General features: G+C 38.8%; 1 protein-coding gene across 3 annotated transcripts in view; it reads right to left on the reverse strand.

The window, feature by feature from the left end:
* USP54 (ubiquitin specific peptidase 54) overlaps positions 1 to 27,607 on the reverse strand; it is a 92,675-nt gene that overhangs the window by 36,272 nt on the left and 28,796 nt on the right. For 2 of the 3 annotated variants that reach the window (XM_053984324.1, XM_053984326.1), the window contains exons 2-3: positions 9,937 to 10,779; positions 7,223 to 7,315 (exon numbers count right to left, since the gene is read on the reverse strand). In XM_053984324.1, coding sequence (XP_053840299.1) covers positions 7,223 to 7,315; positions 9,937 to 10,083 — 240 coding nt within the window. In that variant the 5' untranslated portion in view covers positions 10,084 to 10,779. The remainder of the gene's footprint in view (positions 1 to 7,222; positions 7,316 to 9,936; positions 10,780 to 27,607) is intronic. The other variant, XM_053984325.1, reaches the window with a different exon arrangement.

Genomic DNA, 27,607 nt, shown 5'->3' on the forward strand with positions numbered 1-27,607 from the left:
CCTTCAGAACAAGTCTGTGTCTCAACCTTAGACAGACAGGTGTGGCATTTCCTGCAATTTCATCACTTCACATTATCTATGTCAGATCTCCCTCCTTAATTTAAGGTCTTGCCTGTGAGCAATACTGTTAAATGCTCAAACATTGGTTCCCTACACAGGTATGAAAGTAGCTGGGTGCAGACCAGGAAAGCACTCCTGATTCTGCCCCAGGAGTTCTCACAGCACCTTTCTTCCAAGGGACTATGGAACATGAGAACTTCATATATGAAACATTCAAACTTCATTCTCCTCCAAAAACTTCAACTTCTTCTGAAACTGAAGATGGTGGAAATCCTATCAGCATACTCACTGCACTGCTGATTTCTTTCAATGGCTACATTCCAACACAAATGAGTGTGTCCCTAACAGTGGCAACACAACAGTAAGAATGGACACTGCTAAAAGCCCCGAGAAAATGCCAAGTTTCCTCTATTTTACCTGTTTTCAGTAACTAAAATCAAGGAGGCAGTACAAAAAAAATTTAGCTTAACATAAAATCTAAGAATTACTAATACTGTATTAATAGCAGTACATTGATTTCTACACTGAGGACAGGGTTCTTGGCATGTTGGTCAGTCTACAAGCTAAGACAGAACAGTGTGAGCAAGGGATTTTTCAGATAGGAAGTCTGTGTTCTGGTTATACTGCATTCCTATGAGAGGTCTAGACAGAAAAGAAGCCCATCTCCCTTCACATCCCCTTCCCTACAGCTCTTCATAGGTCTGGAAAGGCTAGCAGAGAATAAAATCAGGAAGCGTGTGTGTTCTTTAAGACCAATAAATTCGCTAAGTCCATCTAGTTGCATACAGTCCTTCCCCAAATACTAAGATCAACTCCCAGCTACATTGTTATCTTTCACCAGCTTGCTCTCAGATGGGTCCAAACCTGGAACTTCCTTAACCATCTCACACTAACAACTGTAGGGCCTCACTTTGTTTTTTGCTATTCAGAAGGCTTTTTCATTGTTTTTTAACTGAAGGCTTCATATCCTTTCTACTACTACACAGCTGGAACCCTGACACACATCAGAACAAAGCCTTGCAGTCAGTGGGCTTCCAAATAATGTCCTCCACTTTGGGAAGTGTGGGACTGGGAATCAGCATAAACTTTCTAGATGTATATTAATCAAGGACCAAATAAAGGAAAACAACCTAAGTTTTGAGACAAGGCACATTTATCACACAACTCTTCAAGAAACCTTGAAGATATTTCAGAACACTAAAATTCACATGCATGATCATAAACTAAGTTTTTTTCACCTGGTTTAGAGATTAAAGATAGCAAGTATTCTTTTAGGTAATCCATGGGATTGACATGCATTCTTGGGAGTTCTTTTAAAGATTTGAAAGTTGCAATAACTGTGAACCTCCTTCTGGAGTTTACAAGATCTGCTCCCAATTATCTTTAATAGTGTTTGGAATCAACTTCCTCCCTAGGAAAGAAGTATTCCATTTATGTGGGGTAAACCAACATCTGCAGTGTGTAACTAACCATACTGATGAAACAAACCAAACTTGATACACATTCACATGTGACTTTTTAATCAAGCGTGCAAAAGTAGGCTGACATAAGAATAAATTGATGGGTGAAGACAATAGGGAACAGCTACTGAAGCAGAACAGTGTTTATGCACTGTAATTTTGAGCTGTGTCCTTGACAGCTGTCTGGGAACTAACCCTTCCAGAATTACACAGAAGCTTCTTCTGTATAGGGATATCACTGCAGTTCCAGTGCTATGGTATTTCAAAGAACAAAACATGTTCCCCTCACCTTAGAATTCCCTACACTAATCAACTCTTTCTGGGTTTTGGTGATAGGATTTTTGTCTGTATATTTTTTAAAGCTTCCTCTCCATTTCAATAGCATGTCCTTCTTACCCTGTTCAGTGCACCTTTTTTCCTTGCTTGTAGTACCTAATCTCTCATTCAGAACATCACACTCTCCCAGTGAAGTCTCGTACTCAGTACAATAACCTGTTTCAAATAGCTGCTAAAAATCACTTTTCTCCTATCCAAACACATCAGCCTCCATCCACAGTATTTCCACTAGCTCACATTTTTTCCCCACATTTCCTTATGTTATATTTGCCTTCAAGGTTTAAACAAATTCTAGGTCTATTTGGTTTTGTGTCGTTTGGTCTCTTTTCAAACCTCCAAGTCTGGTAACAATCAACCTAGATTTCCATTTATTCCTTTCTTCTTATGTCTCTTCCGTTTGTACTCCCACTGTACTCTGAATATTAAGATCAGGTCCCCAGTACAGACTATCAAGTCAGGCTACTACCAAAATCAAATAAAAATAATACTTTCCACAAGTGTTGTTTAGGAAGGTGGCAGGAAAAGAAATTCAAATCGTAGAATATGCACATTTACTAGGTAACAATTCATTAACTGCTCGATCAAGATCAAAACAGCCAATTGTTATTTGGAAGCTTCAATTAACTTTATTATTAAAGTTTATTAACTCAGGAAACTGTACTTGCTCCTAGTTTATTTGGCAGGCAGTTAACTGCAAGTGCCAACTGATGAAAAACATTCAAACAATAAAAATAATTATTTAATGTATTTTGACTACTGTTTTACCTGAAATACTACTGTCATTAGAAAAAAAGCATAAAACAAGAGGATGTCATCTTTGCAATCAACCTATTATGTTCTCAACCACATGATGAGCATTTCATAATAAATCACTCAATTTCAATCAAGTAGAGCTTATGAGAACTACAGTCATTCCACTTTTTTAAAGTGCTGTAAAACCCTACTGTTCTCCATTTTCATCTTAAACAACATCATTTCTACACAGAAAATTCACATTCTTCCTGCTTTTGTTGCACATGACAAAACAACAGAAAAGACCAGCCCCATTAGAATGTATCAATCAATAGAACATTCTTCTTTGTGACCTACAAAAAACACTCTGTCCTGTATCCTGGCACTATGGAGCTCCCAGTACAATCCCTGGAAGGAGAACAAACTCTCTGTGGCATGCTCAGTACAGTGGACGGATTTCCCCCTTCCTACCCTCTTCCAGCTGTGACAAACACCAAAGCAAAGTCATGCTGAAAAAAAAGAAAAATAAACCAAATCATAGTAGACTTCAGCATAAATAATACATCAAAAAGCTGTCCCAGTGTTATGGCAGGCAAACCACATAGTGGTAAGGACAGCTTGTGCATTGAAAAAAAGAATTCAATCATGCCACATTTTAAGGAGCAGTGTTTGGGGCTCCAGCACAGAGTCTGCAACTCTCCCTTTTTATAGCTGTTGATGCAAGGTAACTTCCAAATAACCAAGGAATGCATATCTAGAATGATTTCAAGGTTCATTTTCTAGCTACATAAACACAGGTAGCACATCAAGTTTTAAAATTACTTCAAGAATTTGTGAAATGGAAGTCTTCAATATGGTACAAAAATAAAATGTGAATCAGATCAGGTATGACGTCACTGTCCTGTGATCCCATATTTGAAATTACAAATAATATTTAGAGAGCTAACTGAGCATTTACAGTACATACTGTGCATGACATCCAAATCCCTAGAAACAGTTGCAACAAGCCAAGAAAGTGTGGAAAAAATACAATTTCTTCAGTGTTATTCCATGGCTAAATTTACCTTATAGAAGACTATCTTCCTCTAGAGTCAGAAGGAAGAGGATGTCACATTCAGAGCAACTTTTCAGAGCAGGCGAAGAGCATGAACCATCTCTGTACAATACAGATGGTGTCAGGTATGCTGTGAAAGGACCCTGAAGTGAAGTGGGGGAACATGACATAGGCTCCTCCCCACAAGTATTGTCCCTTTCCCAGGCCAGGCTGGAATCTGAACATGCCAGCATGCTCTGAAGAAGGGTAAGCATGTCCTGCCTCCACCTTGCTTGGTCTGGACAAGTGTTTTGGGCAGATCCACCTGACAGCATGCAAGGCTAATTACCTCTCCCCAGACCCTAATAGGAGATTTTCGCATGGTATAGAGCTCCAAATTCTGGTGTTCCCACTGGATCCAGCCACTTCTTCTCCCTCATCTTAGCAAAGCCTAAGGCAAGATTCAAGAAAAAGAGGATGTCAAAGACCTGGAGGCTAATCCAGCATTACTCTGGCAGGACAATAGTTAAAGGCTTCCAGAGCAGAAAGGAGAGCTGGGGCAGGGGAGGAGATGGGCACAGAAAAGGAGGGGATGACCCTGCTGCCCTGGAATACAAAACATGCTCTTGGTGATGTGTGCAGTATTAGGTGCACATTAAGCACATAATCCCACTTGTTTTATAGAAGTTTACACATAACATGTACCAGACAGACTTTTACAGGAGGAAGAAAATAGAGCAATTTAAAAACACTGATCCGGAGGGCAGCAGAGAATGAGTAAACACCTTGAACAGCCTTTTCCCCCTTCTACTGCCTGCTTAAGGAGAATATGAAGATGAATGGGACCATCTCCATGGTTTGGAGCTGTCCCTTGTGAATACCCCTACCTTTTCAGCTGCAGTCAAGCAAGACAGCTTTGTTTCTGGTGCCCAGAGGTTTTTTTGAGAACTGAGGGGAGGTTTGCACCCCTGATTTCACTTAGAGTCAAGTGACAGCCCTTGTAACTCACCTTTATAATAGTATCTGACTTGATAACAACACAAAAAAGGGGAGGGGGGAACTTTCAAATACTTATGTACACAATGAACATTTTACACAAGATAACTGAAGCGAAAGCTTGGCACAATATTACCCAGAGAAAGTATTTCTGAACAGGCTTTTTGGTAGGACACACAGAAATCTCCCATGAAGAACAGACTGCACATAGAGTAGATGCTAACTTTTTGATTTGGATCCAGCTGGAATCTATTTACTTTTTCAAGTTTTGGTTACTACCCACACTCATAAATACTTGTCTAGGTAACTCTTTAATTGCTTATGTGTTCTTTAGAGGTTTTGTGAGTTCTAGGAATTCTGCACACAACCAGACACAAGTTTCCCAAAATGTGCAAAAGTAGTAGAGGATTTGGTGCAATATTATTGTTTTATTGGAAATTAAGGGTTGTAATAACTGCCAGCTAGGAACATTATTGCTAAGAACTTCAGGTAAAAAAAAAAAAAAAAAAAAAAAAAAAAAACACAAAACCACATACACACAAAATCTTTGCAGGTATCTGAGAGTGAAAAGAGACAGCAGCAAATTTTTCAAAAGCTGCTTAATTTAAAAAATAAACATATGGCTGCATGCATAGAATTTGTGAATTCTGCCACATCACCTGTCATTTCCAAGTTTATAATAGCACACTACACACTTCAAGACATCAAAAACAAGGATTTTACCAACAAAACTAAACATTCTTTGTCCCAATGTCTGCTTTTAATACATATATTCCAGAGATCCTGTCATCTTCCAGTTTTCCTGTACTGCTTTCCCTCTCATGCTGGTACTGCCAATCCACATGCATCTTTGTTTGCAGTTCATCTTTCAAGACCAGTACCACACAGGTTCATCCTCTCCTTTTTCCTGTAATATTCTTTTACATCCCTCTCCCTCTTTTTCAGTATTCTATACAGAAAGGCTTTTAACTATTATTTTGCATATTAAAACCTGGACTCTAGTGCAGAGTTGAGACTTTCATTCATGGCAGAACCTGTCTGATCTCCTGGTAGTTCCTTGATCATGCTTTTCAGTTAAACCCCAGAATGGCAAAAGCTTACATTCATGGTAAATTCCTAAATCCTTTTCTTTCTGACCTCATCTTGGCTAACAAAGAATACCAACAATCACTTGACATTACTTGAGGGCATGATCCAAAAAATACCTTTAAATTATCCCACTGAACTTAGTGAACTGAAACCAGATCATGATTAAGGCTTGTCATTCCCCTTTAAGGAAGGGAATATATTCAATACTCCATCTTTTGTGTGTCTGAAGAGCTGTATCTCACCTTGGATGCACTACCTTGCTCCTAACCCACTGTTACATCCTCTTCTGATGATACTGATGTAAATATCATCCTGTCTCATCATTTCAATAGATATGTTTTGAGACAAATTTCCCCTCAAAAAAAGATACATTCTCTTACTTCATGCCTTAATAGTGTCCCCTTTGATGTTCATTTGCCAGGGATAACTCCTCAACAACAGCCCAAAAGCTCACTAGATAATTCATTTCAAGTCTCTACGAGAGCACCTGTGACATTACTTAACAACAGCAAGACAGCTGTTATACCATAAATATTGTCTGGGAACATCAGATGATCCTAACTTAAACCTGCACTCTCTATTTTACCATTTTCATAAGACATGTTGTCTGTCATTTTCATTACTGTACACAGAATTCATGACACAAAATCTCCCTCAATTAGTTTATATATTTAGTTGGATTTTACAACGCACTTGTGATCAAAGATGACATTTAAGTCTCAATTTCAGAAGGGAAAATCACTGCTCAGGAAGACTAAAGATAGATATTTTCATCATGTTTACATCATGTACATTTCTCCCACAAAAAGCCAGGGGTTTGACCTAGCAAAATTTAGAAAGGTCACAAAAAAACCCAGAATGCAACAAATTAATTGATAGAGACAAACAAAGACACACAGTTTCACAATTTACTCAAGTACACAGCAGTACTCAAAATCAGGGCTAGCATCTAGATCTTACTGTCCAGGCAGCCTCTATGACAGTCAGTTATTGCATTTGCAGCTACAAACAGAATCGATGTTTTTTAAAACAGAGACTACAAAGAGCTGAGCCATTTAATGCAGACATCAATATTTACAGTAGAAAATAGCCTTTTAGTCTTACATAATCAACAGTTTTGAACAGAAAGGCTTAGCTAAATGGCCTTCCCCATCCTGACATTTAAAGTAGCTCTGAAGGGAAAGGTAAACATTGATGAGTACACTGACTGTGTACAGTATTATATTTGTATACCAAATGATAAATTGGAAAAAATAAAGCAAACTTGTATTTTACTGCCTGAACTAATGGAGACTCACAATGACCTGCACACCATTAAGAAGAGTCCTTGTAACCGAAACTTTTGCCAACACATTTGAATGCATTTTAGAAATGGATCTTGGACCACTAGCTATCACATTTACCTTGTTCTCACACATTTTCAGGTGCAAGTTTGATTATAAATATTCATTAAATATAATAAATATTTCTGTTCCAATTTTTAAAGAATGTCTTTCAATGTATTTCTAACTTTTACCTTAAGAGCGCAGAAGATGCAAGAATCACCCATACATTTGTGCGTTGTGATCTGCCGGAAACTGCGGCGAAAAATGTCCAGGTGCCAGAGAACCTGAAACAGAAAAGGGGGGCACAGCCAATTTTATGAATGTATAAAATAAAATATTGCATAAGCTTTTGATTAAAATGCATATGCTGAATAATCCAAGAAGTATACCAATGTCATCACCGATCACCTTTAAAAGGGATGCCTTTTATCTGAATGCAAGTTGACGTTTTCAGCTTTCTACTTTAGCAGTAACCATCTCATGCTAATTTACAGTATCATCTTCCTCTGAATTTCTAGCCATGTGCTTTTAGATTAGAAAACTCACTTCTTCATCTGTGTGGCAGTGCTTGCTTAAACAACACCTGCTCTGACTGCTCTGCTGTGCTGGCACCAGGGTCGGCCGCTGGGCAACTGCACCATGAAGCTGAACAGAGCTGCCAAGGACACTGCGTGGACTGATGGGGATGAAACTTTTCCCTTCTTCCAATCCTACACAGCTTTCTTGTTCTGAGCAGAAAGCCCAAATGATGAAGACATGGAGCACTAACAGCATATACATAAACGAGTTTGTGCAAGAGAAAACAGCAGAATACTAAAATCCGTTATGCCCAATAGTATCATTACTAAGTGTCCTGACAGGCCATGATTACTGACCCTAGCCTGTTAGGGCAGTTATAGCTTTCTCTCAGGACAGGTATGGTGGTAATACCAGGAGTGTGACTAGGTAGGGTCATAGCACAGAAAAGCAAGCAGGCTTTTACATGTTCTGCTAGCAACAGTGAGAGGTGACATCTGCCCTAACAGCACCGTGGTTTTTTATTCTTTAGTTTTACCACTAAACCTGTGCACTCTTGGGAAATTATTCAAATTTGTATCTGTAAATTAGCAATAGTATCAATTTCTGAGGCATTCTACAGTGAGCTCTTTATGTATAAATGTGGTCAGAACTTCAGCTCAAACTAACAGTAACTGGACTTCCCTGCAAACCTCAGTCACCAGCCTTCCTGAAGGCAGAAGTTTGCACTGAAAGAAGCCCTGACCTAAATCACGTCCTACCAGGTTCCGGACACAGCAGCAAGGTCCAGGCTGACATGTGACTGGCTAAATGCTTCATTAGCACAAACAGAGGAACCAAACTTCTTATTTCTGATGAATTTGCCTTGAGCAACTGGCTAGAAAAAAATTAGCACCCTGGCAAAATTTGTGCTGGTTTCAAGAAGTGTTTTCAACTGGAACGATTTGTTATTTAAACCATAGTAATATGTAATATTCAGTAAACACATTTTTAAATATAATCTGCAAGTTTCCCAAAAATTCATCATTGCCATGGCTATGGTTATACTCGAACCATCCCTGTACTTAAGGGCCTAGGAGGAAACATAAGCCTAGAAAACATCTGATTACACACAAACATTCCTGAAGAACTACTGCAGATTTACAAAAGGACAAAAAAATTATGTTTAGGAATGAGTCCAATTTTTCAATGTAATTGTCTTTAGAGTTTAGCTTGAATGTTTACAGAAATGAGTAGCAACAAACATTCAAGAGCATTTCAGAAGTGTTAAAAAACTAGGATAAACCCCAGAAGTAGGTATTTTATGAAATTATTAGCATCTTGCCTTTTTTATTTTAAATTCAGCTCTGATTGTAAGTATTTTCAGTACCCTATCTCTCTTCAGCTTTAGAAGAAAAGGGTTTCTGTAGCAGATTAAAGACCAGGTCATATGCTTTCATCTTCATGTATGGTATGCAGCTGGTATTAGGATCTACTTAGTCCAGACCTAGGTTCACTAACTCAATATTAGGAAGCAGCCAGTCATTACACCTTACAGCTTCATAAAGGTAATTGATACAGAATATCACTGGAAACTTTTCTCTGCCCTGTCATTCCTAACATATTAAGCCTATTGAGGGTCATAGGTATACATATATATATTATTTGCACTAGGGCTGTGTGGAAGCCTGAAGTTAGTTGATTGTGCCCATGGAAAAAAAACCAAACAGAAGTAAAACCCATAGTGATACAGTGTGTTCTGCACAGACAAATCATATGAAGGGATAAAATCTGACGTGAAGGGGTTTTAAGCCCTGCTGCCAAAACAACTGAATCTCAACCATCACAGATATTCAAAGCATCTAAATGGTGACAACACCTCTATAGCAGCCATACCACTCCACTGAATTTGGCAGGAGAAAAGGTTTTTCTTCTAAATCAAAAGGTAAACACTCAGTCATTTAAACTAAGCTACAAAGCAGCAGCCAGAAAGAAAACTGAACTACGTAAAATGGATCTTGTGTAGTTATTATCAAACCTTAACTGGTTCAACAAAAAAGTTAAGTTTACTTTTAAGGAGTATGCATTCTGCAAGCTATGCAATATCCTATTATTTTCAAATACATTTTCTAGGTATATTTTTAGCTTTGGTTGACATTCTACAAGCTTACACAAGCAAGACATTCAACTACATTATGACTGTGTAAATGCTATTGAATTCACTAGGAAAACCTGAAAATTAAAAAGCTGTTCAATAACTCAATCTGCTTCTCCAAATGCAGCTTTATTCTGTCTAGGCCCACCAACAGTTATGTACACAAGTTTGGCTATATTTGTTGCACAGTACCTAGGAAAATACTGCAACAGACAGAGGGCAAAACCAGAAACATTCTTTATTCTGTGCTCTTACCTGTAGCGCACTATTCAGGAAGCAACTGTTCTGTCCTGGTTCATTGCTGAGACCTTTACTGGGTGCTATTGAGGTGGTATTTCGTGGAGTAAACATGCCCTGTACATTGCCCCGACCCACAGAAAAGTAATTTCTTTTCCAAGACATCTTCCAGTTTCAGCTGCAGAAAATGCAGGTTTAGGCTGGCAGAATATTTTACTTGATCAGATGCTTCCTTTCAAAACATCCAGAACTGGAACAACACCCAGTCTTCCTTAAACTATAATTTAAACAGTATTTATCCTTTTTCCAGGACTCAAGGAGTTTGTTTCTTTTAAATCCAGCCTGGGATGCTATTCTTCATTTGCTGCTTATGCATGCAAAACCTCCTTTAAAAGCACCCATAGAACATTTGCAAAGGGAAGGAATCCATGGTTGTGCAAGTTCATGTTAAGCTGCTCTCCCTTTTCCAAATAGGCAGTAACTTCAGAGAATAAATGGCAAATCAAGGAGGTCCCAGACTCAAGACAAGAAAAACAACAACTTCCTCCCACACCCCCAGAAACACAGCTTCTGTAATCCTTCTATAATCCTCTTGAAGAACACGGGAAAAATCCAATTAGTAAGGGTGCAAAGAAACCAAAACACAACCTTGGCAGCTCCCTTTCGGTTACATGTATCTTGGGTGATGAAAGAGACATTAGCCTCACAGGGGAAAAAGAAGTAACTCCAGAACTTGCGAGTGAAGAGCTTTAAAGCAGCAAGGCGTCTCCGACACAGTTCTTCTAATTCTGCATGCGATCTTTAGAAATTTCTTCTCCCGATCCTCCTTTTGCAATCGGAATGCTCAGCCGTGCCAGAAAGCTTGAGAGAGAAAAATAATCAAAGGCTTGCGTCATTTAATTACTCTCTTGGTTTTGTGGTGTTCTGCCAAGACCAGTGTTGCCTCACCTCCCACAATACACTGACTCTCAGAGACAAAGCAAAAAATATAAACGCTCCTCCACCCAAAAAATAAAATAATAGGGAAAAGAACAGAGGATTCTGAGAAAAGCATGTAAGAGCAAGGAAACTTAAGAGTATGTTGGCAAGGTTAAGGAGGAAACTAGATTAAAAAAATAAACCACAACCTTCAAGTAAACCCCATGGCAGTAGTCAAACATATCCTTTACAATCTTGTGGTGTTTTTTTTTTTTAAATAATATCTTATTCATTCAAACAGTTACACGAGGATCTGTGGTTCTACGAATACATGCTAGCATATTCTCCACCCGAGAAATGTGATTTTGCACTGAACATGGAAGGCGCAAGCCTCATCCTGACTCAGCAACCCACTGCACTCTCTAGAAAAAAAAAAGTCTCCAAATTTCCTTCATCAGAAACTATGCGGACCTCTAAAATACTACTTAATCTAGGTACATGGGGTATATGATATCTTATAAAAGGCACAGAAGCTTCTGAAGAAGCCAGAACATTTATTCAACAGAAAGTGCTCTTCCCACCACAAGTTCACTTTTTCCTTCATCTACAAGAATGTGGAAAAAAAAAAATTAAGTAATTCCTAGAAACAGGAACTACAAGATTCATGACAACACTTTTTTTAAAGTTCTCTCAAGTGTAGTCCACCTATATTTACAGAAACTTGCACAGTATTTTCCAGGGACATTCCCAATGACATCTAGGATTACACCGCTTTTGACACACATAGTAACAATTGAAAGTACCTATTAGGGCTAGTATGAGCAAGATTACTCTAATCCAAATGTATTTAAGTATTAACTGCAGCATGAAGTCACTAGAAAATAGGCATATGTAGGGTTTGTACCTCAGCAAAAATTAACTCGGAGTATAATACCCTACAAAGATACCCTGGGTATCTGTGAAGGCATGTTCTTCATCTTCCACACAATTATCAATTCTTCATCTCCTGTCAAAACACAAAGAACTTCCTATAATACCTCCAAATGTGTTACTGCAGCCTAACACATGCCCTTCTAGTAATACTTCATTTATACTTCTGTTAAACTCATTCTACAAATATTAATGAAGTCTCAGCATTGCTGTAAGGCAGGCAAGTGTCTTCTCACAGATGAGCAGTCCTCCTGGTTGCCAGTGTGCCATGCAAAATTTCAGACTTGCTTGCAAGCCTGCAGGCACAGAGTGCCCGTCACACAACATTCCTGAGTGCTGAACTTATACAGGAGTCATTTCAAAGCAATTTCAGCCTCAGCCCCCTTTCTTTGCTCAACTCTTCAATGAACCATGAGCCAACCATACTGTGTGAGCTATTTAGGGATCAATTTAGGGATCTCTGTAAAGCAATACCACTTGCAATAGGTGCAGTGGCTAAGCCTGCGTGTCACAGACAGAGCTGTGCTGAGTGTAACGAACCAAGACAGGCAGGCTCTGTGCTGCCCCACAAAAACCACTGAGCCAAAAACTCAGTCTTCTTTCCAAAACACCTACCAACATACAAAAATACAATCCAAAACATGCCCAAGACACACAGCCGAGAGCTGCACCTATTCAGTGGACTTCCAAGTTCAAAACAAGACTCTGCTCTCAAAATGGGCTGTAAAACTAACTTTTGAACAATTTTTGAGCAAAGCTACAGCAGACATGACAAAGTGAATAAATTTTTTAAATTTATTTTTATTGTCTTGGAACAAAATTCAGGACTAGAGGCTTTACAGTTCACCTGACACTGCAGGAAGACTATTTCAAACTGGCCTGAATCCTTACAGTAACCATGTAAGCTTAGTACCTGCACTGCTCCTGCTCAGGCTTAGCAGAACTGAATTCTTACCACCATGACTGCTCACAGGAGCACGTTCAGTTTGCTCATTTGGCTACATGGCCTTTGCAAAGCTAAGAAAAGCAAAAAACACTTAAACTGGTAACCACCCAGTTAGGATTAAACCAGATCTCCAGATCACAGCTTTGCACTGTGCCAACCTCTAAAAAACCTTGCCAGTGAAATACAACAACTCATATCAAATAAACATTATACAAATGTTGTAATAAGGAGCAAATAAAATATTAAAAATAGATAAAGAACATATAATAAAAAAGCAAACCCAACATTCTAGATCTTCCTGCTGCTTTGTAGCAGCTTCCTTTGGGAAGGTGGGAGGGCTCCCAGCCACAGAGACATGCTCAGCAGATGAGAGAGGCACAGGGCATCACTGCAGCAACACAACCCCAGAGCAAAGCTGGCCATGGTTCAGCACATAATTCTGGCCTGAAGAAACCAGAGTCTGTCCTTTGACAGCAGAGCACAACACTCTACAAGGATGCACCACAGAAGATTTCGAGACCCTATTTATCCCCATATTCCCTTGCTAAATCAATTACACAGAAACATAACATCTCAAGTGGCATCCTTTATTTTCTGGCAAGGTCCCACTATCATTGTTCATTTTTGGGGGTGAGGAGGAGTGTGTGGAAAGTAACACCCCTCTCCCACAGCAGTGTCATGTAGCCAAACATTTTAGGCTATTGCTTGAACCCCCAATCCAAGCATGTGGGTGAATTAGAACAATCCTGTTTAGGAACAAAGATGCTTCCATATAGCACTAGGTACGGCTGAAACCACCAATTAAGTATTTATCACACTATTAAATAAAAGCAGAGGTCTGGAATTTAGTGTTTATTACTTATATTTCTGAAAAAAACTTTCAAAACACAGAACAAAGTAAATGCTTCAATGTGTAAATGTGTCCGATTTTAGAGAAGAGACTCCTCTCCCCCAGTATCCTACCATCTATTCTGATGGTAGGGAGTAGATTAATGGTGTTGAGGGCAAATCATGCCTTCACATGCTTCAACACCTCTGAAACCTAAAGAGGTGAGACACAGCTTTGAAATCAAGATCTTTCGATAACAAAAAAAAAGACAGACTTGTCCAAGACAATGGATTTTGTTGAAAGCTTTCACCCAGATGGCTCCCAAGTTTGACTCTTTCAGTGAAGAGGCACAAGAATAATTCCATGGCTATTCTCAGCTAGATGGAAAGTTTGTAGAAATAGAGGCTTGAGAACACACTTTCCCCATGTACCTGCAACGATGAAAGTATTTCTGAATTTCTGCATGGATTAAATTATATTTAATTGCAGAAATATCAGTATTACAGTCTTCATTTAGTTTAGACATCCCAAAAGATAGTCAGCTTTGCAAGTCAGTTTCAATTCAATCTTGAAGGTAATGAAATAAATTAAAGGGGTGGAAAAACTTCCCAATACCAAATAACCATGAGGCTGTATGAAGAAAGAGTGAAGAGGGCAGTGACCTGACAGAAGCAAAAGAAGATGATTTCATCCTCTTGAGGATGTCTCTTCTTTTTGAGATTCTTAGCTAGCCAGAAATATGAGACAGATTTATTTGCTCACCTAGACAATAAAGTGCAACTACAAAAAGGTATATTTACATTCATCTCTGTTGCCAAGAATTTTTTCACAGTACAAATGGGACAACAGAGGCGAAAAAAATTCTGCTTTATGCACGCATTTCTCAGCCTTGATGGCTCTGCTAGGAGAAAGGGGCGAGGAAGAGTCTGTAATACTTCTGCTGTCAAGCTTGCACCCATCTGTCAGTCTTCCTCTTAAATGAACAACCTGATTACCTGGCTCTGTGCTACTTCTGCCTACTGGGTGGAACCAGGAACTGGGAACTGACAGCACCTCACAGTGCCATTGGTGCCCACAAGAGACTCATACTGGTCCTCCTTGTTTTCCATGTGCTATTGCACAATTCTCAGTCCCTGAAGTGTTGTAAAGACAAAGCTTTGAGTACCAGAGACCTTAGGCTAATTTCCCAGAGCCTTTTTAGAAAATAAAGAGTTTGCTAAGGTTATGATAAATACTCTTTCAGACACTAAAGAAATCCTTCCATCTACCAGAAGCAAATTATCCAAATGTCTGGCTAAAAGTGGCTGATAAAGATCATCAAAACGATCTTGGAGTGAAGCCTAAAAACACACTTCCCCAAATCCATGGATGTACTTCTTCAGAGAGTACTGATACAGCAAGCCTGATCAAACACTACAGGTTTCTCCAGAAGACACAGTAAGGCCATTTCTAAAAGATCACCTCAAGATAATGCAAACAAAAACGGAAAAGACTAGACAGAACAGCAAGCAAAACTAGCATAACAAACATTATTTTTGGTCACTACGACTGTATTTATACAGCCTATCAACCAACAGAAGCAACTGTAGTCAAAATACTGATGGATCAATTACCTTTTAGGAATGCATTTCCCCAGTGTGGCAATATTGCCATTTCTACAGATAACTTAATGCTTCTACAGTCATAGGAGGGAAAAACATGAACAATTTTATGAAGAAAGAATATGTTTTCATACCAACTTTTCTAACCAACAACCAATAAACCATGAAAACCAACCCACTCAACATTCCTGTTAACTGCTCAGACCAACAAGAGGCATGGAGAGACCATATTCTGCAGAAACACTCCAAAGTGAGACTCTGTAAGCTGCTAGGGTCAAGTTTAGCTTTATACCACATGAAAATACTCTTTATAGCAAAACATTCTCCAGCTTCTTCATCCAAACAGCTTGTAGGTTTTATAAAACTCTGGTAGACAGCCCCTTAAAGCAGTGTAATGAAATCTTGCAAACACTTACCTAATCTGAATCATTTGATTCTAAGCCTGACAGTCAGCCAAATCTATTTAAAGAGTATCTTTCACAGTTAAGAAAAAAAAAAAACCAACCACCAAAACCCAGCAGAAAGCCATTGGCTTTGAAATGCAGAAGATTCTCCTCCAGGGTTACAGTCTTAGCAGTCTTTTCTGCAGCCCTTTCTGAAATAAGGACATGATAAACACCTGTGTTCTGTGCTGACAACCACACAGACTTTTGTTCAGAATAATGGAAAAGTATGTGACTTACCCTATACAGCTATTGAGACAGTAAGGTAGCTGTGTCCAGACTTTCATAAAACAGTTAAGAAGACTCAAAATATCCAGCTGCCTCTCAAATAATGAGAAAAGCTATTAAAACTTATCTGGGAAGGAGCTCCAGTACAGCATGACAATTATTCAAAGGCAAATTATAATTAAAAAATAAATTTAAAGTCCAAATACAACTCTCAATATCTAAAGCCAGCGTTACAGCATTTTGCTGATCAACAGTTACTTAATCTGTAAGATGATCTAGAAGTTTCTAGAGTAAAGCATATCTTCTTAAAGACTGCAATTGATAAAAGCACAGTATAAAATAATTGAGTAATAGAGGACTTCTGTTCAAAGACAAACAATGACAGAGTGGAGGTCAGACCTAAAGATGCAAATGTCACATTATTAACTTTCTGTGGGGCTTATTGCCAAAACACATTTTGCTCCCCAGATAATGGTTCTACTGACAGAAAAAACATTATATTAATAACCATTGATCTTGTGCATCATGGTACTTTCAGCACATGAACTTGCTGTGGAGGTTACAGGGAATGGAGGCAGACAAGCCCACTGGTCCTACTTCCAAAATCCTTTGGAAACAGCAGCCTGGAATGTTACACAATCCTGTTGTATCAGCAACTTTTCTCTGACAGTTGGAGAGACAAGGAATATATATAAAATTAAGAAAATCTGTCCAATCCTAAGTAAATTCAAACCCTTTCAAAACCATCTGCACTCCCTTTAGATCTACTCTTCACAGCTGTTCAACTCTAAGACCACTGTACATGATAATAAAAGCCTACATTTTAACTCACCTGGATTTCCAAAGTGCTTATCCTCAAGATTTCTATTACTTTCTATATGAAATATAAGTTTATTCTCCCAAGCCTATATTTAAAAAACACTCTACCTTACCCCAGGCTGGTGCTGGACATTTCTCAAGGAAGAAGGGTAGAGTGAAACCAGCTTTTCATCCCACTCTACATGGAACTTATGGAATTTGGATAAATGGGAAAAACACAGCAGCGTCAAATGTCATGCAATTGCTCAAAAGCAGTTAAATACCCCTAATCAATCCTGTGTAACACAGGAAAACATGACAAATAGGCTGCTGTCAACCCTCTGGTGAAATAGAAGGTTCTGGCTTGAGTCAAGCAAGAGCTCAGCCAGCCTCTTGCTACCAGTTATTCCCTTTTCAAGTCTTTACCCTGACTTTCCAAAGCAGAGCTTCAAGATTAATTAAGTACTCGATTCAGTCTCCAGATATAAACATTTTGATTGCAAAATTCTGTATTTTACAGCCATTAGCTATTGCCAAAAGTTTTCAAGGTCCATTTTCATATGGCACTTCATTAACAAACGAGTTCTTCTCTCTTCCACTGATAACAACACTGATCCAAAAAAACAAGGGATTTGTACTTTGGCTTGTGAATTCCAGTCCAACAATGACTTAGGAGCCCTAAAAGATTTCAGAAGTAGTCAGCAGTATTCAACAACATATGGCTTTATGACTGATAACTTTTTAAATCCTCAAATCCTGCTGCCATTCTTTTCCTGACCTTGCAGATTTTCACTCCCAAACAGAAAAATTCTTCCTCATCTGTAACTGCTACCTTGTTATAACTGTGAGTTCTCCTGTCAATCTTCACACCCCTTTCTTTGCTAAAACAGAAGTCAGTAGCAATCAACTCCCAAATCATACGCTGTTCACATTCCAGCACCACAAACCCCTCTGTTTCATTAAACTCTCTTATAAACCAATGATTTCTGATATGTTTGATTGTGGAAATACACACACATCCATACAGAATAACAATCACAAGAAATAGATTTTGCAGGAAAACAGGCAAACAGAAGAAGTCTGGCTCCAATAGTAATTTTGATTTCAAAGGAAACACAACAAAGATTAAGCAAAGGCAGCAACACATTGAGAGTAGCAACAAACTGTGATCAAACAGATGGACAGTGTTTGTGTAGAAAAACAGGTCTTTCTGTTGATGTGCTAAGAATCCCAAAGTCAAATACTGCAGTGCACTGCTTCCTCCCAGTAGTGCTCAAGGGGAGAGATGACATCCAGAACAGAAATCAGTTTCCCCAACACATGCACATAATGGACCTTTTGATAACACTGGCTAGTGAAAACTTCCACAGAGGTGGGCAGACAATTCCTACCCCCTTGTGATCAACAGCTCGCGCCAGACAATGTATTTGTTAATACCATAAAATCATTTATTCCCTCATTCTTTGCTCAGGACAGTATTTGGTATTAAAATAATAGTTCTAGATGAAAGTTAGTTCACTGTATTTTGTGTTTTATCTATACCACGATTATCATGTACCAAGACAGATTGTAACTCTCAGGTTCCTGATAGACTAATAACACACCAAGTTGCAAAATTAAAGCAGTATAGAAGAACTCACAAAAACAGAGTTAAGGCAGAGTGAGCAGTGGTTTATGGTGCCTTTGCTGAGTCCCAGTATTAAATGCTTACATAATTTTTTTTCCTGTTTTGTTAAAACTGACAAGCAGACGGAGCATTGCTGCACTGCAGAACACTATATAAATTCATACTTCACATAAAAATATAAAGCAAATGCTCTCAGCATGTACAACATGCTGATTATTCCTCTTTTTTAAGCAATCATCTGTGCTGTATAGCTATAAATAACATTTCAGCAGAATCACGAGTGTGCACACACATGCATAAGCTGAGTTTAAGATCATTACTATGTAGTTTTAGAGGAATAAGTATAACTAATAAGAACAGGGAAACTAATTTTTGCTTCATTTGGCTCTGTATAGAGAAGCATTTGCTGTAAAACTCACTGAAGACTTCAGAACTTGAGTAGGAAAAACACTTGCACACACCACAAGAAGAAGCTTATTTAATCAGAACATCCCATCTCTAACAGCAATAGCATATGGAAGAATAAAAAAAACAGGTTGGGGGAAACACGCCATGACACCATACACCTCACCAGCAACCTGGAACAGACAAACAGGGGTAGTGGAACTACAGAAGTAGGAGGCCAGCAGAAGAAAATATCTGATCAGTGCATTTAGGGAAATCAGAGGAAAAGGTTGTTTCTGCAAGCTGATGAGCTGGGTCCTGTCCTTTTCTGAACATGAAGCAAATAGACATGACCATACCTCAAGACTTTACAACCCAAACTAGAAAATAAAGTGTTTATAATATGCTGCCATGGCCTCCCTGTGGCTCCTGCAGCCCAAGACTGGACCTGGCCAACTGGTCCATTTCTGGCTGAGCCAACAGCCATGGACATGCTGTGCCTCTTCCCAGTTGCAGACTCAGTCCATCACAGGACCTTAAAAAGTAAAGAGCCATTTCACAGGTCTCTGTGAGTTTTGAAAAAAGAGGATAATAACAACTTAATGCACAACAATCCTGAACTCACAGCTAAACATCAAATACAGGCGAAGTCATGAAACAGTTCCTACAAACACAGGAAAGGACCCTTGTATAACAGGATGTTCAGCTACCTCCATTACTTGAAATTTTACTTTCATTGAGAAGCCCCTTACAAATAGATAAATTGCTTGAATTCTTCTGGTATAAAACATCTTCTGAAAGATTGTAAAAAAAGCCCTAAAGCCAAGTTTAACAGATGACACAATGTGAACATTGGAGTAGATGGCTAAAACAGGCAAAGGATATTTTCTCTGTCATACGCAGTTACTTTGTCAAGCATTTCAGAAAGTCAAACATTAGGGAATAGCCTAGTACACAAATATAAAAGTTTCATGTGTGCACATTGTTGTAGAAACACATTTTCTGAAATACATATATTTTATTTTATGTTAGAACTAATAATAAGGTGAAGCCATGAGATTGCACATGAACTTTCACAAAAATCTGGCCTCACTGAATTCAAAATACAAATCCAAATTTTTAAGTTATGATTCTAAAAAACTGGTTCTCTAAGGCTTAACAGATATTACCATAAGAAACTAATTACATACTGACTTAAACTTATAACACTCTTCGCAAGATTTTAGAATATTAAAATCTGTAAGTAATGTGCTGGGGAAGAAAAACTCAAACAAACTGCTGCTCCTTTTATAAGATGCAGAAATAATGACACTATTTCCTTCTATCAAAACCAGGCTTATGGAGATGATTGTATTGTTTTGATTTAGGAAGGTTATTTTATCTTCACCAGAAAAGTACTGCGAAACTACCAAATGCAAAAGGGATTATTTTGTGTCCTACTGTGGCCTGGAGAGATCCACAAAGCATGAAAGAGACTCTTGTTAAGCACAAGCAGGCTCTGTCCTAATGGGTCACAGAAGCAGAAGCTGTGCAAATGCAGTACAATACAAGCTGAACAGATCAGTTGGGTGTTGGGGTAAGAAAAAGAAGAATGATGTCAACAGCTTTGATTTTTTTTTTCTCTGCCTGGCAATAAAATGACCCAGCTGAGTGGCACCAGAAGCTCCCTACAAAAAACCCCAAACCCATCTAAACAAAAAACCCAAACCCCCTTACCTTCCCAAAAAAAATCAAAAACATCTCCCAGTCAGATAAAAACCCAAGCCCAGGAAGCACTCAAGAGGAAGTATATACCCTGAAAGGGGCCTTTCCAGATTATTTGTGGGTTGCTCATTAGCAGAAAAAATCATAAAGAGGTAGGTCACAAGAGCTCTTTTCTTAGCAACCGAAGAAACCTGTTAAAGATAAAATTAAAACAATTCTGAAGGTGCCCAGGAAAGTTATAATACATTTAACACACTAGTACAAGTGGAAAGGAAAACACCTCTAATTAAACTTCTTGCTGCTGTTATTTTAAAACAGACTGACAAGGAGCAAATTTAAGGATATGTACACATGCTTTCATACAGAAAAAGGAGGCCTGTCCTGACAGGACTGCAAAGTACCCAGCCAACAACAAATGTTAAAGCCACTAATTTCAACACGCAAAGAGTACCTAGAGAAAAATGCAGTCTAGCTCAACATCAGACAATAAGATTTCAGCCTGCATTGTTAAAAAAAAAAAGTATGCTTTTACTTTAGAGATTCAATTTAATTCCTTTTAGCAGTAATTCAACTTTTTCAATGCTTCTGTGGGTCTGAACTGTACAAAAAAGCAAAAAAGCTACTTCGTTACTCTCTGATCTTGCACTGGCTGAAATCACTTGTGAAAATAAACACAACCTACATACCCTTTAAACAGGGACTCCCAAGAGTGCCACAATGTTAAGCACATAGGATTAAGCAGCTTCTGCCTTAGTCCAGCACAGAACACATGAAATTTAGAAAGCACAGCTTCCTAAACTTGTGTCTTATGTTCTGTGTACTCGGTTCATCTTTTTTCTTCCGCCACTGAGAAAAAATGCCCAGCCTACAATGATGTGTGCCACTCCCTAAGTAAAGTACCTCAGGGAACAGCACTGGAGCACAGAGAAGCTTTTGGGAAAGGACTTAGGCAGCAGACAACAGCAGCTTTAGGGGTTCTTCCACTCCATCACACACAGGAGGGAACAGGAGAGTAACTGGGTCTCAGGATGATAACAGTTATGTAAGCATTTGGTTTCTGGCTTCCAATTATGGGTACCATACTTTAAGAATGTGGCTATGCCATGTAGCACCCCTGGAGGCAGGGGTACAGTCCTATCCTGCCCTCTTGGGGAGATACCAAGGCTGTACAAAGATGAAAGCTCCAGGGACTGTGTGGCATGGCTAATCTTAGCACAAAATTTCCAGTAAGACATTTGGGGCCACTCAGTGACTGACAGGCTAGGCAAGTGAGACATAGTTGGTAACAGGAAACTTGCACACAAGCCTATTTCCATTTTGTCTTCCCTTGATTTTTTTTTTTTTTTAAATTTTCTTTTTTTAAAAAAAGTAACATTTCTATTACTATTTAAATAAAGTATGGCTTTTTTGATGTTAAAATACTTTCAGTCTTTTGGGAACTTATCACAGCAGAAGGGTTAGGCACATCCATCTCAAAAACTGTGGAGGACTCCATATCCTGCTGTGGCAATCCAAAATGGTCCCTAAGGCTTGCTTCTTCATGCAGGCTCCCGTCCAGGTTGCACAGTCACCACTCCCTACACTAGGATCCCCTAGAGCTGGTCACAGGACAAAATCTTCACCTTCCAGTTGCAAAGCAGTCACATGTTGCCCACACCTTCTCCTGCCAAATCCTGTTAGTGCAAGACCAGCTGATATTACTCCAGGCTCACATCTACAAGCATTGTAACGCTGTACAATAGAACTTGTTTTCCCCAGAATTCCCCAGACAATATGCTGGCAGCATAAGAAGCTGCTGAAGAGATGCAACTGTTGCGTTAACAACTTGGTGCAGAAAAAAATTCAGAACCAGAATACCAGCAAGGCAATAAAAGGACAAAACCAAACACTGTCCCGTTTAAAAGTCCTCTCTCCCCTCAGAATACACAGGCTTCAAGGAATAATCACCTGACATCTGGGAAAGCAATATCTGTAACAGCTATCCTTATCAAGAAGGGTTATCACATCACAATGGTATTTTCAGTTATGTCATTACACAAGAAAAATACTTTTTTGACAAATCATTTACAAAATTTTCCTTCAATACTAGACAAAAGCATTCAGACACACTGTTACTCTAATTATTATCCATTGCTTAACCAGCATTACAAGTCTTATACAACACTTCCTTACATACACACCTGTAAGGGAAACAGGAAAAAATAAGAATATTTTATCCAGATTAAGAGTCTATGCATCCTTCCTCTGTGATTAACAAAATAAATCACGCACATGTGTGCGTGCACATGTGCAAGTAAGTGGATGATCTGGAAAAATCTTATATTTCTCATCCATCAGAACTGAGCTCACTCCATTTGAAGTTAAACTGCTCTGAGCTTGAGTGAAAAGGTACAGTATTAGAGGCATTTTCTTTGCTAGACTAAAAGGAAGTTTTTCCAGCTTTTCAGCATTCTCATTTTTTCCCAATATAACAAAGTTCTCCAATTGCAATAGACTCTGGTGACCCAGGTACTCAACAATTTAGGACAGCAATATCCTCTTGTGAAATCATGTACATGAGATGCTTCAGAGAAAGTCTGTATAAATATGTATGGCATTACACATCACTTAGAAAGACTATTAATATGACTAATCTGGTAATCTGGTCTCACATCTTACATCTGTGTCAACTTCTAGGAGAAGCATCAAGGGAATAGTATCAGGTGGAACATGGTAGAGGTGAAAAACTGTCATACTGAAAAAACATCTTCCAAATGCATTTGTCTCAGCTCTTCTAATTTTGCTTCTTGATTATGTTTATGTCTACTCAGAGGGGCAGTATGAGCATAAATTTCTCTACCACATTGCTTTGACTATATCCAACTATTGCCCCTTCCCATGGCAGATCAGTCTCCCTGCACTCCCTTCTAAGGACCCTCAAGTCTAGCATAATATTGACTTCCACATTTCTAAGTGCATTATTAAATCCTGCCCCAAAAGTTTATGGTCCCAGTCTTCAACCAGCTATTAGTTACATTATAAAGTAAGTGCTTCTGTTTTCTCTCCCTCAGAGAAGATGGAAACATACCAAAAGCATCTACAAAACTATCTGGTTATCCTCCAAATCACTCCTTTCCTGCCAAGCACACAGAGAATCTCAGCAGCAAAGCAGCAGGTGTGCCAAAACCATTGTTCATCCTGACAGCCACCACAGTCTGCTTCCTTCACTCCTCAGGCTGTTTGCCATGTTTCTCTGGCCTTAAACAGAGAGCTCTTTAACCTGGAATCATCTTGTTTGGGTTTTTAAGATACCTAAAACTCTTGAGACCACTATCATAACCTATAGACATAACTACATTATAAATTAACAACTTCAGAAAATACAAACTTCTGTATATCCACTGCAACACTTCTCCATCAAAAAACCCCAAGAGGTTTCTGCACTGTCAGTTATTATAATAGTAATAAAAAAGCCTACAGCTTCTCTAACTCCTATGAAATACAGTGTTCTAGAAAGAGGATGTATAATCTCAGACAACCTCTGAGAGGAACTTTATTAAACAACCAAATGAAGCCAAAATCTTGGGGCCACCAGAGCAGTGTGAAGAGGACACTTCTCCCCCCACAGGAGTGCTCTGGGGCAGGCAGTTCACACTTAGGCTCACAGAAGCAAATTCAGCTCACAGAATTAGCACATTTGGAGGGATGGCAAGAGGGGAGGAGGGGGTTTGCTTTATTTCCTACTAGGTTAGTGACCCAAATCAGCTTATCAAGAATTTATAGTTAGGGCAAGGAGATTGGAACTTCATCTTCCAGGTACAGATCAGATGACTCCTGCCTCTGAAGACTATAATCAATGTCTTTGTAACTCTTGTCTGTTTTAGGCTGCCTGAGAAGTTATTCCTTCAAAAAAATCTGGAATGCACTAGAACAGCAAGAATGTTTATTATACTGAATGTCAAGTATTGGAACTGATACATAGATTATTTCCCCCTGCTTCACCCTCTCTGATGACAAAGTCTAGAAGTGGACTTATAATTTTGTGGAATTAGAACTTCTATTTAGTGTCAATATATCAAAATAGTGTGAGGGTTTTTCTTTTTTTTTCAAATCTAGAAATTTAAACAAATACATCCTTTTTGCTAAGCTGAACCACAAAAAGTATGAAACAGTAGCAACAGACTTCAAACAATCACAAAACTATTACTAATTTTGGAAACAAGACACTTGATAGAAAGCGGGGGATCAGGAAAACAGATAAAGCCAGTTGACTTTTATAAATCAGCACATTAAAATAACAGAAAAGCTCTGCATGTTTAATACCTCATTTCATTATCAACTTTCTTACACAGGATTCAACAAGTAGAGGGAAGGAAAACCACATCTAACTTATCAAAAAAGCAGTCTGGAGCACTCCTGACTAAGTAATTCTTACACTGTAAAATAAGTGGGATGGGAAATGAACTGCCAACATCCTTTCCAGCTGTCAATTGATATGGTGAGAAATGATTATGACAGGTTTATCTTCAATTTATCATAGATACTATTAGACAGTAAAAGTTATGGTACAGTAGACCAGAGGCAGCTTATGTCTCAGAAAGTACCCTTCACAGAGGTAGAACATCATAAACAAAGTGTACACATATGAAACACCATTAGCTAGCAGGACTGGAACACTGAAAAGCAAACTATTAACTAACTGAAGCAATACTCTTTCTTTGTATCTTAGAAACAAAAGCCAGCCACATTGAAAAGCAGAATTTTCTATCTTTCAGTACCATATGTAGGAGAGAATTCCTATGACAACCTGAATTCAATCAAAACAGTCACGTCACAGTGGTGGTGAGTGATGGTGATGCTGAATTAAAAATCAGAAAGACCTACCTTCAGAAGTTGCTTTCTATTTGTTGTGTGGACTCCACACTGGTATCACAATAGAAGCTGGAAATCAGAGCGAGTTGGGAAAACTGAGGACTCACTGTGAGAGTAACTGCTCTGATTAATAATTGCACAGAAAAATTATTTAAGGGAGGAAGAAAGAGCTAGAATAGCATGGGAGGGGATAACCTGCTGTTTCAAACAATAGGAAGCTGTTAAAACAAAAAAACAAGGTCCTCCCTAAGCACAGGAAAGTCTCATTCAAAAAGCATTGCCCCCGCTGCCACCTACCAGGCAGGCAGCTCTGACAACAGAGATAAGGCCAGAGGCCCAGCCCTGCTCACAGACACAACTCCCCAGGGACATAGCACCAGGCAAGGAGGAGGAAGATTTTCCAAACCTTTTTATAAAAGAGACCGGACTGGGGGCAGAGGAGGGGGACATAGGGCTGCAAGAGATGACTTCATTTTACTGTGCAAGGCAGGGCTCCCCTCAGTGTGACAAGTGAACTGGAGAAGTTCCTGCAGACTCTGCAGTTAAATGTCAAGGATTGTTTTCTCATAGAAGAAATTGATAACCAGAAGCAATATGTCACTGTTTAACAGAAAAAAAGGAAAGGACTCAAAAGATGGCTTCAGTTTTGATCTCTCAGTTTACAGCCCTGCAGTTTCAATACAAACTTAAAAGCATTTTTTTCAAAGAACAATTACTGCAGGACACTTCCTGGAACTATCCCCAAAGCCAGCGATACACATCACAGAAAAAAAGTTTGTTCAGAAAAACGGCTTCCTATCCCCAAAACCTCCCATAAGCTCAGCAGTAGCATTACTGCACAATTATTCCCAGACACTCCTACAGTACAGCTCCAGGACAGGGCTGCCATCTGCATTCAGCATCAATTTGTTCTTCTAACATGGGCACATTTAGAGCACAGACAGGGAGATTTACTGTACATCCAATACCAAAATAGCTGTAGAGAAAACTTTGGTTATGCTCCCAAAAAAAACCCCAAACCAATGCACACCATTGTCTTGTTGCCCAAGCACAATATAATGCTAACAGAATCAGATTGAAACATAATAATGCTTTGGACATACAAGGAATTGAAGATACTATCCCCAGTGGGACCATTTACCTAATAGAAACAAAAAATGCAAAAAGGAAGCATTTGGAATACAATTAAACTGGTCTGCCTTACGAACAATCTAGTCTTGCAGAATAGAAGGGGCTGAGCCAAGTTTTAACTATGTCTTTCCATAATGATAGACTTTTGGAGGGACAAAAATAGGAAAACAAGAAAGGAAAAAATATAGCAAAAAGCACAATACTCTAAGCAGTTTTACCTCATGATGCTTCTACACAACTTTTTTTTTTAAGATTTAGTGTGAGCAAATTTCAAATAAAGTAATTTTCTAAAGTTCACTGACAGTGCCATAATTGTGAACAAAAAACCAGTCCAATATTCAGTAATCATGCTGGGCTCAAAACCTCCTCCACAGCTGTGCGTGGTTAAAGCAGCATGTTAACTCTGTAGCACTCTTCCCTCAAACAGCTTGTTTCAAGGAAGCCAAATCACTTAAAAACACAGTTTGCAACACCAACACAGACTTTTGCCAGGCAAAAGCAATATGCCAAACCTCATTTTTAGCGTACAGAAAAAGTGACCAAGTCGTTCATGTGTCTCACACTATTTATTGGATCTGCATGTTTACTCTCAAATATCTGCAGAATTTTACCAAGAGTAAAGTGTCATTATTTCCACAAAACAATGACCCAAGGTTGGTAAGCACCCTTGCAGAGAAAATACTGGTCTCTACACCTCTTTAGTCCTCCTCCTTCCAAAGGACAAAGCATTTGCCTTTCCTCCTCAGACACAAAGACCACATACACCTTCCATGGCTCCACTGACTTCCTTGATGAGGTGATGCTGGCCAATGCTCACAAAAGGGCAGAAGCATCTAAATCAGTAACATCAAGAGTTTTGTGGTACTAATGTTTGCAAATTCCTATTTGCTTCAGCCTCAGTTTCCATAATTTTAGAACTTGTTTTCAGCTTTTTGATTAAGTGCTTCAGGTGCCCACACATACTTGAGTAACTGCAAGAAATATGGATCCAATTGCAGACATTTTCAAACACCTGCTTTGACATCATTTTGCACAGTCCCTCAGCATGTGGATAGTGGAGACTACCAGTTACCTGTCTAAACAATAACCAGTTCTTCAATCCTTCAGTGCATGAAGAAAGCGTGAAATTTATTTCCAAATGCTCTCTTGAAAGCAAGATCAGTTCTGCTTCCATCACACCTAATACTAAAACTTTCTAGAACCATACAACAGCAAAGGACAATAAGTGTTTTACTACTAAAATAAAACCCTCTGCAGTGGACTGAAAATAAGAGTTCAGTGTGTGCTGGTGAGGGTCAG

This window comes from Vidua macroura, chromosome 8 (genome assembly GCF_024509145.1).
Source record: "Vidua macroura isolate BioBank_ID:100142 chromosome 8, ASM2450914v1, whole genome shotgun sequence".
NCBI lineage: Eukaryota > Metazoa > Chordata > Aves > Passeriformes > Viduidae > Vidua > Vidua macroura.